General features: G+C 38.5%; 2 protein-coding genes across 2 annotated transcripts; both read right to left on the reverse strand.

The window, feature by feature from the left end:
- Window positions 1-410: 410 nt before the first annotated feature.
- On the reverse strand, window positions 411-6,714 carry LOC117535146 (N-acetyllactosaminide beta-1,3-N-acetylglucosaminyltransferase 2-like). Its single transcript, XM_034199508.1, has 3 exons — window positions 6,424-6,714; window positions 5,333-5,456; window positions 411-4,256 (listed from the first exon to the last, which is right to left on the reverse strand). The coding sequence occupies exon 3, from the start codon at window positions 4,236-4,238 to the stop codon at window positions 3,042-3,044; it is 1,197 nt and encodes a 398-aa protein (XP_034055399.1). The 5' UTR covers window positions 4,239-4,256; window positions 5,333-5,456; window positions 6,424-6,714; the 3' UTR covers window positions 411-3,041.
- A 1,090-nt stretch (window positions 6,715-7,804) lies between these two features.
- commd1 (copper metabolism (Murr1) domain containing 1) lies at window positions 7,805-18,938 on the reverse strand. The gene is made up of 3 exons (XM_034199507.1): window positions 18,746-18,938; window positions 16,670-16,960; window positions 7,805-10,231 (listed from the first exon to the last, which is right to left on the reverse strand). Exons 1-3 carry the CDS (start codon window positions 18,917-18,919, stop codon window positions 10,124-10,126), a joined length of 573 nt encoding a protein of 190 aa, XP_034055398.1. The 5' UTR covers window positions 18,920-18,938; the 3' UTR covers window positions 7,805-10,123.
- Window positions 18,939-20,597: the final 1,659 nt, after the last annotated feature.

Below are 20,597 nucleotides of genomic sequence, written 5' to 3' on the forward strand. Positions count from 1 at the left end.
CGCAGTGGACTAGTGCGTTGGTGTTGGGATCAGGGGTGCACAGGTTCAAACCCCACTGCAGTCAGCATGTCGTTGTGTCCCTGAGACACTTCACCCCAAATTGTTCCTGTGGGGATTGCCCACAGTATTGAGTATGTAAGTCGCTTTGGATAAAAGCGTCTAACAAGTAATGTCATTTAATCCAAAGGCAAAACACAAGAGATATTTTATTATTTTCACTTTGTGGAACAGATTTATAATGAACAAAATAATTGTAATAAACAAGTGTCAGCCCATTATATACAAATAATAATGAAATATTCTAATAAAATAAAATGCAAACTTAATTAAAATAAATAATAATGTCAAGTGAATGTGGAAATAAATAAATGTGTATTGTCAACTTAATAATAAAAAAAGGATAACAAAAACACAAGACATATTTTTTTATTCTCATTGGAACAGATCTGTATCATCAAAACCATTTAAACAAACCATTGAAAACAGGACCGTGAACCCAAACACATCTGTTGATGAAGGTAATGGAAAAACACATGTATTGCTTACAATATATTATTAAAATATAAATACAGAGAATGAATGCACAGTCACAGCAGCAACATCACATTTGAGATGTTAAAAACAGCACTGAGCATTTAATAATAACTACAAAATGTAGATTTTTAATGTATAAACTCTGTCGTCTTGTTTTGGCTTTACAGAAAACAGTCTGTGTGGGATCAGAGTTCATCTCCTTTTAGTAGAAGCAGTAGTAGTAAACGTTGTGATAAATGTAGGAAAATATCAGTTACCAACGTTTTTCTTCACACCCTACGTACCAAAAACCTATCTTTTACCACTAACACTGGTTTGTGTACAGTTGGCATGAATGCATGCATTTTGATTTAAAAAACTATTGTGTGCATATGCTATCTGGCTAACATTAGCAAGGGGTAATTTTTGTTTGGTCAGTTTCCCAAATGCTTACTTTCAAGTATTATACTGATAGTTGAAACGCAAATATTAGATGTGTCGAGACCGCTTAAAAACACTGTTGATAACTAAAATAAAATATGACTAACTCACAGGTTTTGCTGGGACTTGAGGATTGGAATATAAATTGTTTAACGGTTATAAATACTGTATAGTCCCAAAGTATTTTATCTTTGTGAATGAGATGTTTTAAGGTATCGGATGGCATGTTTTATAACAATAAAAGTTAAGGATCTGTTGGAGGAGAAATAAACTATCCTTGAAATTCCCTGCAGTGTATACGTCTCGTTGAAAGCAGGTTTATGGTACAGAGGGGGTTTTACAACATGTATACCCTTTAAAAGTCTGTATGTAACTCACTGTATGATTCACTCACAGGCAGGGTTGCAAAATTCCGGGAATTTTCAAAGATGGAAACTTGCCCTGGGAATAAACGGGAATTTATGGGAATAAACTGGGAATTTTCAAAATTGAAGGTTGGCTCTTCATAGGGAACTTAAATATAGTTGGGGAAAGTACATTTTAGCATAATCTTGACTAAAACAAACAGATGCCATTCAAGTACACTTGAATATCCATGCCAGGCCCATAGCACACCGCTTACTGCATGGCTATTGAGACCACACCCCCTATAGGCACTGTGCATTCCTCCATTACATGCACAGATGAGTAATATTTAACTCAACATTCCTGTTTTCGTTCTTCAATTAAACAAATAATTGTTCAGTAAAATAAATAAAACTTGTTCCGTTAAAAAAATAAAAAAATCTGTTGAAATGTCATGTTTTTTGTTTAATTTTGCATCGAATATTTCCAAAATTCCCCAGCAGAACTTCCCGTGGAAACTTTCCGGAAATTTACCGGAAATGTTCCGCCCGTTTGCAACCCTACTCACAGGACAAGGCCATGCCATTGAAAGATCTTACACAAAATATTGTGTTATGTGCAATTGTTGCATGACTCTCTCTAGACAGGACTGATTTCAGGTCGCTGCAACCCATTTAACAAGGTGTTGTAATCTCAATAGTGCAAACACATATGCAGGTGTTCACTGGCGGCCTCAGGTATATGTTTAACATAGATAAGATATGGAGCAGCAGGAACATTTAAAGGCGGTGCATGAATACCAAGGACAGAATGGCTGACTAACAGAAAGATGTGGAAAACAGCAGTGGAGTGCATGAGACTGGCGGAAAATCAGGGTATTTGGAGGCAGATAGGGAGTCATCGAAGTGCCCCAAAGACCCTACGGGAGTAACCTATGGATGTATAAAGAGAATTGGATACGGGTCCACGAATGGAGTGACAGTAGATAAAAAAGTTCCTGGATCTGGGCCTATTGAGCACACTTGAGTTTTCCTTAAGCCCTAACTCCGATTTCCCGCTCTCGACTCAGTCAAATTAATGGAGAGGGGATTTAGCTTTTAGCACATTTCACAACTTTAAGACCCTAATGATTTGAAGAGGTCTATAACATTGATTTGAAGAGGTATTTAAAAGTGTTTGTACTGGGTAGTTTACTTAACTTAAAAAAATAATACAGATGTCTCTTTCCCAATGTATGGAGTAACCTAGGCCCCCAGAAAGTGTGCCGGATATTGAAGCAAATTCTATTCGCAGTGGCCAAACGGCGGTATTACATCTTCTGTCAGACAGCGATTTAATTGGGCTGAAAAAACGTTTTCCCGTTGTCATGTCTGTAAATCTACCCATCACGTACACTCTATAGCGCTTATTTAAATCATTAGGGTGTAAAAGTTGTAAAATGGGCTAAAAGCTAAATTCAGGATTATTTTACCTCTCCATTAATTTGACTGAGCCAAGAATAGGAGATAGGAGGCGAGGCTTAAGCAACACATAAGTGCCCATGCTCTATGGGCCCAGATACGGGTACTTTTAAAATAAGATGTTCTTTATTAATCACAATTTGGGAAAACATTTTTGTACTCGAGTCAGACCATTTTGGCTTCACACACTACTGAGCAACTTTCATTGGACAAAACGGGGTCCCACCTCCAACTCTGTATCCTGTTCTTTTCATAAATCCATAAAGTTACCTGACTTGACCCTCACTGGCAGGCCAGCTCCGGGTGGATGATCCACGGCCAGATGGCCAACATCTCCTGTGGCGTGCAGCTGTGCACCAGCATCAAGTTCCTGTAGACGCACGGGTTGTCCCTGTACTTCGCATCAATGCCAAACGTCCTGAAGCCTTCATGCTTCTCAGGAGCCAGGCCCAGCTTCTTCAGACACATCCCCGTGTAGACATCGTCAATGGGATAAAGCACCACCTGCCTGGATGCGTTGTGGAGACGCAGAGCCAACTCCCCCGAGTACAGATATCCTCCACCACCTGCATAAGTCGGGTATAGCCCCACAAACACACTCTCTGGGACAAAGTACTTGAGTCTCCGGTTCCTGTGAGGACCGGCGTCATTGATAACATCACCTATGAACAGATCCTTGGCTTTTTTCTCCGGCAGGCCCTCCAGGAGGTCTACAATCCGTACGGTGTTGACGAAGACGTCGTCGTCACCCTTCAGGATGAACTGGCCGTGGGGGCAGTGTTCGCTGAACCACTCCAGGAACAGGACCTCCTTCAGGGTGAGGTTGTAGAAGGTGTCCCGGTAGTCCCACTGGAGGACGTCTTTGTGGAGCTTCGCCTCGTGGTCCAGCATCCCCAGTAGGTCTGGGAAGTGATCCACGGGCAAGGTGTTGCCTAGCAGGAACACCGTCACCACTGAGCGATTAGCTATGACCCCCGCCCGACCCCATGTTTCACGGATGGCCTGCCGCCGGTCAAAGTGTGGGATCAGGGATTTGACCGCCAGCAGCAGGAAGGGTTTTCCCTTACAGATATGAGGCTGGTTTATCAGCATGGGGTATGTCCTGCAGCGCATGTGCAAAAGAAAATCCTGGAAGCCCTTTGGCAGGGAGTTGTAGTCCATAATTTGCATTGGGACTCTGTTATCCGGCTCACAGAGGTCAGGGGGCCCGGTGTTATTCAGCCAATCAGGCAGCTCGATGAGGGAGTCGCTCGAGAGCAAAGAGTTCACAATGGGGTTGAAGAGGAAGTCCAGGCGCTGCTGCTCCTTGTTCCAGAAGGATTTACTCTCTTCCTGCCTGTGCCAGAACCTCTCGGATGGGATTCGAACTTTGTGGCGGCCACTTTTGTGACGCCGGAGGTTCCACGTGACGCAAACCAGGAGGCAGACGAAGACGTTGAGCATCATGATCACGCAGAGCTTTCTGCGGCCTGCAGACATGATTCCTCCCCTCTGCGTCTATAGAAAGGACAGCAAAATTAAGAAAATCCATGAAAATCAACACAGAGCAGGAACAAATCTGCAGAATCAGGACTTACGACAAAGCCAAAAGGGACATTTGGAAACATGGAGAAAGATAAATCGACCCTGAAACTTTTATCAAAAATAAAACTAGATGAATTTGAAGCAGAAACTCAACAGGAAGCTTGATTTCACCACTGCTTGGTTTCAGAGCTCAAGACGGCTGCGAACAAGGCCGCATTTTAATCTCTGATCCTGAGAGGAACGGGCCCATTAGCATTTTCTCCTCACCCCCTCCTCCTCAATCACATGTTTCCAATTCAGCCGTGCACATGACGCTGGTTAACTGACAGCCGTTTTTGTTATTGTCCACTGACTGACACACGCAGATGAGCACTGTGCACTTTCATGAGAGATTGAGCATGCAGCAAAGCAACGTTTTTCAGTCACTTAAATACATGTAGAAACGTTTTGCCGTGGACAGAAGCCCTAAACAGTTATACCACTAGATGCCACTACTAAGTTTGTTTTTTGTGCAGATTGTATTTATTGAAAAACAGATGATGTTTAATTTACATTGCAGTCCCAACGTGTTTCCTACATAAAGTTGTAATTAAAAATGTTATTTTTAAATAGTAGAGATATAGTTATATGAGTCATTTTGAAATAAAAAACAGTTTCACATGAATATACTCATATATAATAGCAAGTGGAATAAAATGCAATAAGACGACACGTGTCCTACTTGATTGGGTCACATGATACGGAAGCAATTAAATAAAAACACTGCAGATTTTTCCTACACATTTCTATATGAAATAGAAGGTAGAATAAAGTCCAAGAAAATATGCGTGTCATATTTGTCCAGTGTAGTAATAATGTATGCTATGGATTGAGTTAATGGGCCACATGACATGGAAGGTATTGAAACATTTAATGAGAAACTGCTGCATCAAAATATTAATATAAAAAATAGAAGGTGGGACAAAAAAGAGGTGTGTCCCACTGTGTATAATAATACATATGCCTTTGTTTGAGTCATTAGGTCACATGACATGTAAGCTATATATCACCTGAGACAGTAGAGGGGGGTCAGTTGGGGCTGGAGACGCAGCGCTCTCCAGGTCTCATGTGGAGGAGCTGCAGGAAGGAGAACCACGTCTCCAACAAGAACCAGACGGTTGTTTCTGCATCCATCTGCAGTTAAACACAAAGACACATTAACCAGGAAGAAACTCAGCGAAGTGCAGGGATAATTTTGGTTATACATTGGGATTGTTTGTCCAAAGCGGCTACTAAGGTAATGTAAGCTTGCTATAATGATCTTCAGTTACACGCCTTTAGAGTAGACCAATCACACAGAAGTGAAGCAACACTTGCAGACTGTCAAAATGAAAATCAAAGTTTACTTAAGGGCAAAACTTAATTTACTGCCAGAGCCTGAGCAATGTTTACAGAGTGGTAGGACTTTGTATAAAAGCTGTAAAATATTAATTATTTATCAAACTGCAGAGCTGTAAAACTTTAATTGTAAAATGTTCATTTTGTTTATATAGTATATTAATTTTATATATTAACAAATGAAGGTTACTGCCATGTGTTTTTATTATAAATCAGGGGACATTCATCTTTTTCCCCTTTTGACGTCCATTATAACTTCAGAATACAAAACTGCAAAACACAATCTTTGAGTAATGATTTTAAAATCTGAGTTTTAAGATTAATAGCAGAGTTTATTTTAATATTGTACATCAGGAATTATATTTAAGTTATTTTACTTTTGACATTATTCACATGTGGACTGAACTCAAATAAACTGTTCACATTTGGCCCTAATCCTCTTCCGTAGCTTACACTGACAGATGCGATGGACTCATTCTATTACGAATTACACTTTATTGCTGTTTTCTCTAAAGTTAGAGCCCTTTTCTACACTATAACACAGAAACAACAGGAATAAACACTTGATTTATTCAACACATGCCATGCAAGTTATACCACACAGTAGCCTACTATCTACAAGTACAAAGTCAAACTGCTCTTGTTTTTGTACTTTAAGATCTACTCAGCGGTCAAACTCTGTGTTAAATGTACGGTTATTTCGCATATCTGCGCAATAAAAACAATACAAACGTTGGGAGTTATATGTGTGTGACTAACTTACCTCTTAGATCGCCTCCGCACGTCCTCGTTGTGAAATCAAATTAAAAGGCAGATCAACAGGCTGCAGCTCGTGCACCTGAACTCACCCTCATTCCTTCCTTCACGCGGCGCGTATTTTGGAGATCAACTGCGCACTAATCCTCATTCACTAAAATACGAACACTGAAACCCTTTCCAATCTTTAAATATCCAACAGACAGGTCACATCCTCTGTTCACTGAGGGGGAAAGGTGGAGAAGTTTAGCCGAAGTGAGAGACTCCCCTGCGCTCAGACTCCTCCCTCAGGTTGCATGGCTGCAGTTCCAAAAGTGTTGCAAGGATTCCCAAGTGCAAAACACACACCCTCCCCTTTTTACCCAACTCTGGGCTGACGTGTAGTGGTAGGCAAATACTCAGATCTTGTAAAGAAGTATTACTACTAATACAATACTGTAGACATATTATGTTGTAAGTTAAATACCTGCTAAAAAAAGTTCAGTGTATCAGCATCAAAATGAACTTAACCCTTACATGCATAAGTGGGTCTTTTTTGACCAGGTGAGGTGGTTTTCTTAGAATATCTTTGTAATTAAAAAAATTCATAATTTCATATTCCAGCTATCCCTCAAAAAACATATGTTGGATATCATGCGATTCAAATTTTACATTGACATTTTAAGAAATTGTAGTTTTCGTATTACTACCCCAAGCTTCCATAAGTGGGTCTTTTTTGACCCGGTTAGGTGGTTTTCTTGAAGTATCTTTGTAATTACATTTTTTTATCATTTCATATTCCAGCTATTCCTCAAAAAACATGTGTTGGATATCATGCCATTCAAATTTACATTTTAAGAAATTGTAGTTTTTGTATTACCACCCCAAGCTTCCATAAGTGGGTCAAAAAGGACCCACATGCATTTTCTATGGAATTTCGTTTTTTTCAAAATTCAATTTAAAAAAAAAAATTATAAATAGTGAAAAATTAAATATAAAATATTTCTAGTGTGAACCAAAATATATTACTAAATATTATACAAGTGATTTTACTTAACCAAAATGACAAATGGAATAAAAACACATGTTATTCTAATACGGGTCCTTTTAGACCCACTTATGGAAGAGTGTAGTCAGTCACTCTAAGGGCATCGAAGGGTTAAAGAACAAAGATTAATCCTGCAAAATAATGTTTACAATTTATATTTTGTAATCATTGCTGTGGTCATTAGTTGAATGTTGTAGATGCAAAAATAGGGTTTTTATATTTTTTTATGTATGCATAAATACTAATCTTAACCTATAATAATGCTGTAGTGTTGGAGAGAGGGAACACAGGGATATTAGCTTTTGCAGACCATTACATACACAAAAACCACTACAGGTCAGGAAAGGGAAAACTCCAGAAGTATAATTGGGCTCATTTAATATCTGTCTGCAGCTTTCCTGTCCTGTGAGAACCACATACCTCTAAAAGTCCACTTTTCACGACATTTATCGAAAAAAACCACCCTGTGTTCAGCTTTGTGGAGAAGCATTATCCAGCTGAAGGGTTTTTAAATAGCTTATTTAACTTCAGAAGTAGGAGAATGTTATCAACACATAAAGGGAACACTTACGTTCATCACAAACATCTGGAGATACATGGTTTTTACTGGAGGAAGTAGATGGAAAACTGAGCTAGCTAACTAAAACGAACAATGTTTGTTTATTTTGAAGTAGCAGTTGTCTTATCAACGCAGTTTGAGTCCATCTCCACGTCTTCACCCATAAATCACCCCCCCGCCTCATCGAGACGTCAACAGTTTATGAGACATGACACGCTGATGATTAGAAGTAAAGGTGATGAGATGTTCCAACCAGATGTCTGAGACGTTTATTACAAAGCATTAATGACAATTACAAGGAAATATTTACATTGAGCAGTTCTTCAAAAGTGATTAATTAAGTTCAAAAGTGCACAAACATATATTCCTCTGAGCCCTGCAAGCACTGACAAATCCTCTTTATATTATAAATGATACTTTAGATTGAATTCTCTTTGTATTTATGGCCGTCAAACAACAAACCTGACCTTTGTTTCAGATGTTGCGCCACTATAACTGAAAATAAAAAATAAATGAATCAAGGATTTTGCATTATGATGGAATCAAAACACAATAATTATGTGTGTAAGCATATTCAATACAGTATAGGCAGCTAGAGTATATCCCAATAATCTCCAACATGATCTTGTGTTGGGTTGTAAATGCAATCTCGAAAGCAACAGCAGGGGTTTTATGGTTTATACTTTATTGATTTAAGAGTTTGTTTATCAGGCATTTTATTGCTTGTCAGTGTCAGCCACCTCTGGAGCAATATAACCTCTGCACTGAACACAGACACAGACAAACACTGCATCCCACTGGATCTGACTGAATCAGTGGAGTGGAGGTTTAACTAACTGCATTTATATAAACACTCTTAACCTGAACTAAGGAATCAAGCCCTTAATCAAACTGTTCAAGTGCTGCTGAGGTCCTGCAGGCTTTTGTTCCTCTTAAGAATTAATGGGCCACGTGTAATCTACACCTGCAGGCAGTCTACCTGACACCAGGTAGCTCAGAAAGGGATGATCGCACCATTTCCTTAAAGGAGCAGGACGCTGTAAACTCTGTTCAGGTACATGGCAATCACCATGGTAACAACAGAGCGCTCTCATCAGTCTAACCTGATACTGTCAGCTATACTTTCAGCTAAATGCTTATGTTACCTTGCCAACATCTTAATAAGTGTTCTATGCATCATATAGTCACTTGTAGGGATGAATACAGTTGTATTGAATTACATATTTGAATGAAAGGCTAACATGTTGTTAGCATTAGCTACTAAGTCAGAGGAAAAAAATCATCATGATTCGAGCTAAATGCTAACATTAGCTCAAGTGAGCATTTTTACATTTATGCTAAGAAACATATTCAGAATATTGGCAAAATATCATTTTATGCTAATGTTAGCATTTTATCACAGGTTTATTATAAACCTGTAGATTGAGTAGCTAAGGCGTTAACATTGAATGCAAATTATTGCTTTTATTTAACAGTTTCTTCTCCATAAACAGCATCAGTTGAAAATTGTTCAACTCAAAGTTGTTGACCAAATGTGCGCCGTCTGTTAATATCAATGCTTTTCAGTTCTTTTGCATCTTTGTGTTGACTTTTAATGCATTTTCAGTCAAAAAACTTCAGTTTATGATCAGTCTGAACTTTAGATCTAAAGCTGCATCACCCTCTTCATCATTTTCAGATTACGTTGCAGTGTTTACTTTAATGACTTTTGTTTCTGTTGCATTATATAATAAAAGAACATGCTTGAAAATGTTGCTTTAACCTACTTAATTTGCAAAGATTTAGACCCTTTCTACACACTTTCAGAAAGGGAATAAAGAAGGAAAGCTCTTATTTAAAAAAAAAAACGAAACAATTCAGCACTTTGAGTAATTGTTGGTTGAAAAAACAAACGCTTTTTTGGTCCATAAAAAAGACCCTTAATAAGTGGACAAGTCAATATGACAAGTTGTATTGAAATGAGGATTATGCTTCTCATACGGTATGTCTTTCAAAAGTCTGTAGGCAGAGCCATGTTGGATCCATCCTGGCATATCAGCAGAGAGGAAACCGTTATTTTCTCCGAGACAGAAACCCACCTTCCCATTTCTCCGCTGCCTGAGGAAAACCTCTCTTAAAGTTTCAGGTGCGAGGAACGATTCTGTCGATGCTCTGCTGGATTTCAGACATCTTCTTCAGCACCTGGTTGACTTTGGCTTCATCAAACTCCAGACACACGAACTCTGAGTCCTGAGAGAGGCAGACGACATTTCAGTAAAACACCTTATAAAACTCAGAGTGCAGACATTGAATTTCACTCAGATTTTTGGCACTTTTTCCCAATATCTCCCCCCCAATAAATAATAGAAATGGCTTTTATGTACACAAGCATGTATAACAATAGGGGAAACCACATTATATAAATAGCACCAATGGCATATATAAAGATGTATTTAAAATTGAATGGATTAATGACAACACCTACATCTCAAATATCTAGATTTTTGGAAAATATTGTACAGCTATAAAAAAATAAACAATTAACACTGAATTTTTGCCTGATAATTATCACACTTTTAAATGTTCTTTAGTATCAAAGAGATCCAGGGATAGCTCTTTTTGCATCTGTGTTTACAATGCAAATAGGAGCTGCTAATATTGCTCGTACTATACATACTTTATTAATACTTGGCATATTTAAAAAATGTTAAATGGTACTTCTTTCCAGATACTGTAGTTACAAAAAATAAATAAATATCAAAGTAAGACATAGTACTTTTTCATGTTGGACTAAAATGTCTTGGACAGTGCTAATTACACGTATTTCTTAATACACAGATATTTAAAACATGTGTGCATATAGATAAACAAAGCTGGTGTCTGCAGGGTCCCACAGACTCGGACTATCTTCTCTGTACAACACGACCCCCTTCTGACTGACCTGCACTGCGTTCATCACATGATACTGAAAAATGGATGAAGCCCGCTACAGCTATAATGTGAGTGACTCCCATCTGCCACCATCTTTGTCTTCCTTTATTGTTCTCGTACCGCGATGATCCCCCTGCTGGTTTCTATTTTCTATTGTCTGTGTCTCTTAGCACAGAGCATGAGATATTACTACAAACATAAGCAATACTGGAATATATAAACATTGGTGGTAAAATGTTTTTTGCAAACTTTATTAAGATTCAAGTTGACATGTATTCATGATTAAATAAATTGGTGTCTAAACGCTGCAAATGCAAATTAGAAATCGAAGCTCTGGGAGAGTTTTTTTGTATCTATAAGATAAGTAATAATAGTTCATACTTTTAATATAATAAGGACTGCAACTTATGATTGTTTCTTTTATCAATTCACCTTGTGTCTTAATTAGTTTGTCTACCAATTAAAAGTCTTACAGTCTTAAATTGACAGAAAATAGGGGAAAAAGCAAAAAACTACAACCTAAAATCCCTATAGCTGTGTCTATTTAAAATATAAAATACAGAAAAATAATAAAACCTCACTTAACAGTCTTAAAAACATGCATGTATTTACTGTAGCTAAGAGTGTAGTAAGTCTAAAATAATAATAAAACAGTAATTAATAATCTTGAATGAGAGAGTTTGAAAAAAGTTGCCTGAAAACATTTAGCATAAATTATTAAAATCATATTCAAAATAGTTAATTATTATTTTCCAGTTTTTTTACTAAAAGTTTCATCAGATCATATTTTTAGGGAACAAAATAATGAACCTAATACATAAATCAACAGAAACATTTTGGCCTTGTTTCCAAAGTCTGAACTTCCTCCACACGGATGAAGGGCATCGTCTCATCCGGCTCCACTGGGATTTAAGAGTTTAAGGACACCTTGATGTTTAATGTGACTCTCTCCACCTACTTCTGCAGCCTTCAGGACTCTCTGGGCTAAATGTAGACATGATTGAATAGTAGTAAAGTATAATACAGCAGAGTGAAGCTCCAGTCTGCTGACCTGCTTTCTCTGAGCTGTGGGAGCTGCACATTGGGTCAAAAAGAATGGGAACAAGACTCCTAAAGCACAAAGTGTCATCAACATCACACACTACCTTCACTTTCAGAATAAAGAACCCAAGTAACTGAACTCCAGACAAATGTTTTGGTCCATTTTCTAGATTTACCTACTAAGATATTACAATCCATATTCAAGAACACCATAAAAACTGACATTCATCCATCCCAACATTTGGTGCAGTGACGTATTATTGAAGGAAGTCAGCGCTCCGTTGAAGAAAAGCCAATGGGATTATTCCATTGGATTAAAAAAATAATGTTAGACAATAAACAAACGACGGTCATGACTTCACATCACCACCGCTAAGCTAAAGGAGGCTAGTGTTCAACTCGATGACGTTTTGTAAGCTTCAAAATTCACCAGTGAGGTTTTTACTGACGCGTTTTATGTTACGTGAAATCTTCCGTTTGTGATAACCATAGGGATGAGAATCTGATCGATAGAGATACCAGTACTGCGTATTGATAATGATATTTATCAATTCTCCTATTGATACAGTACTTTAACACAAAAATACATTACATAAAAAGATCCCTTACAGCTGTTATATTTATTCTTTGTATATAACTATAGACTTTAGTTTTTTTATCTCAAGTGTTGTCTCGTGTGAGGTAGTTGTTATTGGTCTTAAGGAACTTTTCATTAAAAAAATGTAAATCAATCTTCACTTTGTCAGGATTCTTACCATGATAATAAATACAATATACCATGATAGTGGATTTTGTCCATATCATACACACAGTTTTTACTTTTCCTGAATATAATCCAACTTAATAAAATATACAGAGCAGCAGCAACTGTGAGGAGCCGCAGGAAGTCATGCTAGTATTTGGGAAAGCAGGTCAGGTTTCACTTTCCATCATCCCAATATTGATATGTCAACATCAGCTGCCTCAAGTGCCCTCACTTAATAAAAGTGAAACCCTCAAGGTCTGCAGTTCTCCCTAAAACTAAAATACGACGAGTACAGAAGGCTGGAGGAAAATGGTTTCCCTAAAGTGTGTAAAATAGTAAAAAAAAAAGTCAACCCACAGGCTAGAAGCGTCACTGCCAAGAGTAGAAATGTCATCACAGCAGGTATGATTATTTTTTGCTATGTGTCATCACTGCAGGTAGTCTGGTTATTGCTGCAGGTAGCATTGTTCCAGAGACCCACAGCAGAAGATTTAGAAACAAACCCAGTGACAAACGGGATGAACTGTGCCGACATCATGGCGATATCTGCCCTATGATGGAAGCATGCTTAAATATCAATGCTGTACACACACACAAATATTCTCTTTAATCTATTTAGGACATCTGGCCTCGGCGTCCATCGCAGAGTCATGTCCCCTCATCCTTTCAGACAAATAAATCAGTCCAACCAACCGTCTACAATTTAGTCCTGCTATTCAACACATCAGACAATGTCAGAAATCTCATAGTAGTTATGGACTCTGACCTAATTTTTAAAACCCACACCAAAGGAATTACAAAATCAGCATTTGACCGCACCTAAAAACATATTTAGATTGAAAACACTCATGTCTAAACACCGTCTAGAGCAGGGGTGCCCACACTTTTTCAGCTTGGGAGCTACTTTTAAAATGACCAAGTCAAAGTGATCTACCTACAGGGCTGCCCCTGCCCAAAGTCATGTGGTGAGGCCCTGTGTGTCGCGAGCGGGGGGGGGGGGCTAGTGGACTGCGAGCACCGGAAACCTCGAAGCGGCAGAGAAACTGTGGCGTGATTACACTTATAGTGCCTCATTTGCGCTTCAGATGAGGAGGTGAGGCCGCCCTTATTTCTTTAGTAGAATTGTATAAATTGGAAGGCTAAATAGGTAATCAGCTCGCCGGTGATTTGCAGCTGGCGCAGTTGACCGTGCATGCGTGGTGAACTGCGTGTTAGAAAATATGAGATCTCAGACTGGCTTACCTGTATGTCAATCAACAGGCAAATGCCATAGAAAGGATGGATGACAGGCTAACTTTTTTAATTTTTTCAATGCCAATGCGATCTACCCACACTACCTTCGCGATCGACCGGTCGTAACGTATTGGGCACCCCTGGTCTAGAGAAACTGGTCCATGTCTTTGTTCTTAGCTTTATTACTGCAACAGTGTCTTTCAATTTCTCTGTAAGAAATCCATTGGCAACTCATCCAGAACGCTTCCGCCAATTCAAGGCTTTTATTGTCATGTCCACATTAGCTACAGTGTAGATATGGCAATGAAAAAAATGTAGGTCACAGGCTCCTCCAACAGAGCAACATGAATATATATAGGAGACAAAACAAATAAAACAGATAAAATAGTGCAAGAGAATGTTTTGAGATGTGCAAGCTATATTGTATAGTAGAGTGGGTGTGATTGGATTAGATGTTGCAGACAAAGTTAAAAGCACACAACGAAATGTAAACAAACACTGAAATAAAACAGGAAAAAAAAGGCAGAGTTGGAGAGGAGCCAAAGACACGGCAGCCCTCATCACTAACGCCTTCTTTGTCCTCACCAAAACTAAAATAATTGAGCACCCGCCCCATCGCCCCAGTTCTCACCGCTCTGCACTGGCTTAAAATAACAACCTCAAAATCTTCCCCTGAGCTCTCAGATCAAGGCGAACAGGTTTACTCATCGTCCGCAGGGTCATCACCAAATACGCAGAGGCAGCTTTTAGCTTTCATGCTCCACAGATCTGTAACAAACCTTCTGAACATCTGACGTCTACTCCAAGCCTGAGTTCTTATAAATCAAGGCTGAAAACCTTTCTCCTTACCGCTGCTTTTCCAGAAGTCTTCCAACTATGTTTTTATCATTGCACTTCTTGTTGCATCATCTGTATTTACAATGTCTATTTTTAACTATACTTTACTACTTTCTATCTTCATTTCAAACCTTTATTTAACCAGATAGGTCCCTTGAGATCATAGATCTCTTTTTCAAGGGAGACCTGCATATCTCTTCTATGAATTGTATTTTTGTTCAACTTATTTTATTTTGTATTATTATGTGTTAATGCCTGTGTAAAGCACTTTGATTTGCTTTTGTGTTTGAAATAAGCTTTATAAATAAACTAACCCAAACGTTAACCTTAATCATAATCTTAGTCTAATATTTTGGTGTGTTGGCAGCACTGTTTTCCTGGTCATGAGTATTTTGGGACCATCCACTACGATGGGATTAATGCAACAGCAAATGATCAACAGAAGCCAAACACTGGAAGCGTGGGGGCTTCTGGGTCGGAAAACATTTAGAGATTAACTGAAATAAAAATATATGAATCTTCAGATCTCAACAATTGAGTTATGTGACTTCCTGACCATCAAACAATCATGATTGGGCATTTACGTGGCAGTGGGGTGTAATATAAGACGCTTTTTTTTCAGGATATCTCGAGCTCTGCTGCTAAAGTGTATTATTCTAGTCTATCTACGGCACATGTGTCAAACTCAAGGCCCGGGGGCCAAATCAGGCCCTTGGTGGATTTAATTTCGGCCCGCAGGATAATTTCTAATTACTATTAGATCTGGCCCGCCGGTATATTGCACGCACACCTTCACTCCATCCTGAGGGTCTCCTCAGCTCAGAGCCTGACCCCAAACATTGATGAACCTGCACCCAAGATGAGATGCTAAGTATCTGGCTTGAACTAGCATCACAGAGCAGCAAACTGAGTTTCAATGTTTCCTTCTGCACTTTCTCTCTCACGACAACAGGTCTCTTTGAGGGAAATATTTTTTTTTGAAGCTGTTGTTGGCCTGTGGAAAAATGTAATCATAAGAAATGACTCTGGAAAAGCTGCAGATAGAGCCATAAGAAATGAATGCAACTGATTATTTAATGTTTAATGTTGTTTTTATAGGCAATCATTTAAGCTTTGTTAGTTCCAGGTTTAATATGTGCAATAAGTTCATTTCAATAAGTTCTGCAATAAACATTGAATCAGTCCGGCCCTTGACTAGTATCCATTTTTTTATTTTGGCGCACTGTGTATTTGAGTTTGACACCCCTGATCTACGGCGAGTCCCTCAACTTCATGTGATATGATAAAGGCTGCATAGAGAGGAGAACGTGATGGAGGTCAAGAATTACCCGGCAGATACAGTTAAATTCTGCCATGATTAAATGCCATCATGTTCCAAACCACATCAAGGATTATTTCTGAAACAGTACGGAGCTCAAATGCTTTCTCTCTCGCCGGTTTACCAAAGGTGAGTTCCTTTTTATTTCCTGCTTTTTTGCACATACTCTCTCCAGTACAGGTTAGCTCTGAGTGTTAGCGATGCTAATGTAAACACATAAGAGATTGTTTGTGATAGCAACTTTCTGATAGGACCGTGGGTCCTTATTTCCCATATGTCATATCGGACTCAAATCTGGATCAGCTCCGTTGTACCCCCGTTTTTAGAGATTTGGGTATAGAGGAAAAGAGAGAGGGTTTTATTTTCTGACACGTGAGTTCCCTGACACACCGGGGACACGTATTTATGTATAAAAGACATCAAAAAGTGCATTTTGCATGATAGGTCCCCTTTAAGATTGTAATTGCCATAACTACACTGTAGCTACTCTGCATCTGACAATAAAGAGAATCTTGAATGTTGAATAAGTACGCAAATTGAGACGGAGCATAAGAGACATTGAATGGCTTCTCTTCAGGCTCACCTGTCCGGCTCGGCCCAGCTCCAGCTCCATGAGGGCCACGGGGCCGCTGTGGGCTGCGTCCCCCCGGCTGGCCGCAGTGTGGAGGTCCACCCTCCAGGTGAGGCCCCTGAGACCGGGCTCCCAGCGGCTCTGAGACAGCAGACTCTCCCTCACCCGCACCCGCTGGCTCTTCCAGAAGCGAGAGAGGGCGGCGGCCTGCTCCGCATCCAGCCCCCCGCTGCCCTGCCTCTTCGTCTGCGCTGTGAGGAAGGCCTCCAGCTGGGAGGGGTCCATGTCTGCTGTGGCAATAGACTGTCAAGTCAAAGTCAAAGTCAACTCTATTGTCAATCTTTCAGTTTGTGTGTACAGACATAGAGATCGAAATACCGTTTCCCACAATACTGAATACAACAATTCAAATATGTATACAAATATGTATATTTGTACATTTTACATTGATATTCTATTTAATTTTGAATAATCCTTTCTTGCACAATAATATCCTGCATTATATTTGTTACTGGAAATTTGTATTTCCACTGGTATATTTTCCGCATGTATATATATATATATATATTTTTTTTTATTCTTTAACTTTTTAAATTTGTAATGCCATTTCATTTCTATTTCTGAAATATTTTAGACAGTTTATTTCTTGTGTCTTAATTTCTCTTAAGTACATTGCCTTGTGTTTTTGATGCTGCAACGCAAACATGTCCCAAATTGGGGTCAATAAAGGTCTATCTCTCTGTCTATCCATATATCCATCCATCTATCCATCTATACACAATCAACATTTATACATATGCACATATTAAGACATAAATAAAAGCGCAACAATCAACAAAATAACAGTCACTTCAATATCTTTGGGAAATGTACATTAGTGCAAGATTTTCCATAGCAGCGTAAAAGGTGTCTGGTGCTGTATTTGAGCGTCTGAGTGTGTGTGGGGTGTTATAGTCCAGTGGGTGAGGGTGACTGAGAGATAGATGAAAAGAAGAGGAAGAGGAGGATCAGGTGAAGGTGCTTTACAAAGCTGGAGTTCAAACAGTGGCCGTTTCTCAATGTCGAGTACATGCTCCAGAGCCACTATTTCAAGTATACTACGTCATCGAGTGGCGCTGAATGCTGGGCATTTAACATGCATTTAAAACAGTCCTTCGGTGCCACTCGATGATGTAGTATACTTGAAATAGTCGCTCTGCAGCAGGTTTACTCGACATTGAGAAACGGCCAATGTGTCAGGGTGGGGGGTTATCAGGTCCCAAATGCAGAATGAGGAGAAGGGGTACAAAGTGTAACAAAAAGCTAGCTTTATTAAAAGCGGTAACCGGTAGTCCATAATGTGTTTACACAGTAATTGTCCTAATCGTGACAACAGTAAATATCTTATTCCTAAATGTTATACAGAATTTGAAAGTATCTTTTTATTTGCACTTAACTTGTGTTATGAATTGATTGTTGTAAAATATTGTAAAGTTGTTTTCTTGGCTTTCCTTGATCTCATTCTGTGGTTATAATGTAATGTTAGTGCTGCCCCCTGCTGTCTACAGGTGAGACACACAGACAAAGACTAACGTATGTAAACATCTTAGCTTTAATACGTTTTACCCATCACCATTTACAGTTAAGACATTATAATCAGGATTCAAATCCACTAGTTATTATATAAAATCTACCTGTTGGATCAGCTTTACTTCAGATCATCTTCACATTAAACTATTGTGATACTCTGTTCTTTCTTTCGCACATTAACATTACCTTGCACTGCCCTCATTCTCAGTACCGGTACTTCCTTAAGTATGTTTTGCACAATAGCTTGCATAGTAATAAACGGACATTGCACATATTCTTTCTAATGTGTTGTAAATATAAACCTCAAATTTGAAGTAGGCTAAATGCATGTATTTACATTCCACCAATGACCCCTTTTTCTGCTTACTGCTCACACTAAATGTATAAACTGTTAAGTATATATTTGTAGTTATTATATAAATAACGCTAATTTATGTGCACACTGAAAAATAAAACATTATATTGTGGCTGATATTTCTGCAGTATGCTACATTCAGGATGGAGTTTTGTCTGCATTACCTTAATGAGGGCTTTCATCTTTTCATGGAGAGCCTTGAACTCCTCCTGCGACAGCTCGGGATACAACTCATCTTTCAGCAGCTCCTCTGTGATTTCGCTGTTGCTATAATACACTTTTTGAGCTATTCCATTCAACAGTCCGCTCAAAGATTTCGATGCCTCTACATCCGCCATGTTTGCTTGTCAGTGGTCACATGAAGCAGGGGTGGGTCATAATCACGTGAAGTCTGGCACAAGATGGCATTGTGGGAGTTGTAGTTTTACAGTGCTTGAAACGTTTACTTGTTTTTTCTTTCTTTTTTTCCACAAGGGCTTCAGGTATTATTCAGATAACGGTATATATATATATATATATATTATATTAACAGTACACGTGAAGGCATTTTTTAGATTCGATTGGCCATTCTAACCATCTTCACTTTTACATTTCCACCTAAATTAAATGAGTTAATTTTGAAGAACAGAATACATATTCATATGCTTTACTTATGATTACCAAAACATTATTATCTTACATTAAAGTACAAAAGTATTATCAGCTAAATGTACTTTAAGTATAACAAGTCAAAGTAATCATTGTGCAGACAAATGGCCTATATATGATTATATATGTGACATTTCTAGATTATATTGTTGCATCAAGAATAATTACTGTTGTAGACAAACAAAGTTCAGATTTACTATTTGTAAAATATTAAACTAATTTGACTCTATTCTGAAGTTAGTCCATTAGTTAATTTTTAGACATGTATTTTGTTAAACGTATTTAAAGCTGTTACATAAATGTAGTGTAGTGTAAATTACATTATTTATCTTTCAAATGTAGTGGATTAGAAGTATTGATTAGCATTACATGGAAATACTCAAGTAAATTACAAGTACCTCAAAATTGTACTTAAGTACAGTACTTGAGTAAATGTACTTGGTTACTTCCCACCTCTGCATATTAACAATATTCATCCAAATCATTCATATTTCAAAATTATTTGCATGCACAGAAACCAACGAGGAAGAAGAATAAAACAAGTTTACACTTCCGGCTGCCATCTTAGTTCGGAACAAGTCAAATTGAGAGACGTTTGAAACTCCTCCTTTTATCTTTTTTCCAGCTTAATGAAAGTTTTGGTGTGAATATGGAAATATTGTCAATATATCGGTAAGTAAGAGTAAACTGCGTGCAATGTTTTGTTAGTTTTCTTGTTTATCTTTGAGGAAAACGGTCGTAAACGTTTTAAGCGGTTATCTTACTTTTGCGGTTAGCATACTTTAAGGGTTAGCATACTTTAACGGTTAGCTTATTTTAGCGGTTAGCATACTTTAGCTGTTGGCTTAATTGAACGGTTAGCTTACTTTAGCGGTTAGCATACTTTGACGGTTGGCTTTATTTAACGGTTAGCTCTTCTTGACAGCAGAATGAACCAACGTGTTATGATAGAAATGTATAGTACGGGTCCCCATACACACATTTTTATGTTGGGCAATTTTCACAATTAGCATAAATTGCGTTAATTGATGGCATGATGGATGGCATTAAAGCGTAAACAATAGTAAACAAATGACATGGCCGATTTCCGCCTTTTTTATTCCGTTAAGCAGGTAGCTGGTGAAGGCTGTGTTCCCGCACCCGCTCCCGGTTACGCTGCATCTGGCACTCGTCGCTAGCTCAACCAGTGAAGGCAGTGTTCTCGCCCCCGCTCCTGGTAAACGCTAAACTGCCTTATTTATTAATCCAGCTAGGTGAAGGCAGTGCTCTCGCTCCCGCTCCCTCTGCCGGTGACGTGGGTGTAATTACATCCCTCTTTCTGTTTGGCGAGTAGCAGCACGGCTCTACTCTTTCCGTTAAGCAGGTACC

This window comes from Gymnodraco acuticeps, unplaced genomic scaffold, assembly GCF_902827175.1.
Source record: "Gymnodraco acuticeps unplaced genomic scaffold, fGymAcu1.1, whole genome shotgun sequence".
Lineage (NCBI taxonomy): Eukaryota > Metazoa > Chordata > Actinopteri > Perciformes > Bathydraconidae > Gymnodraco > Gymnodraco acuticeps.

What these genes read in the sequence shown, in the direction of transcription:
- LOC117535146 (XM_034199508.1), bottom strand. Translation starts at nt 4,238, where the DNA reads ATGTCTGCAGGCCGCAGAAAGCTCTGCGTGATCATGATGCTCAACGTC.
- commd1 (XM_034199507.1), bottom strand. Translation starts at nt 18,919, where the DNA reads ATGGCGGATGTAGAGGCATCGAAATCTTTGAGCGGACTGTTGAATGGA. An exon ending in AGATGAAAGCCCTCATTAAG is followed by an intron (nt 16,961 to 18,745) that starts GTAATGCAGACA and finishes TTGACTTGACAG; the next exon opens with TCTATTGCCACAGCAGACAT. An exon ending in AGCTGGGCCGAGCCGGACAG is followed by an intron (nt 10,232 to 16,669) that starts GTGAGCCTGAAG and finishes TGCCTCTCTCAG; the next exon opens with GACTCAGAGTTCGTGTGTCT.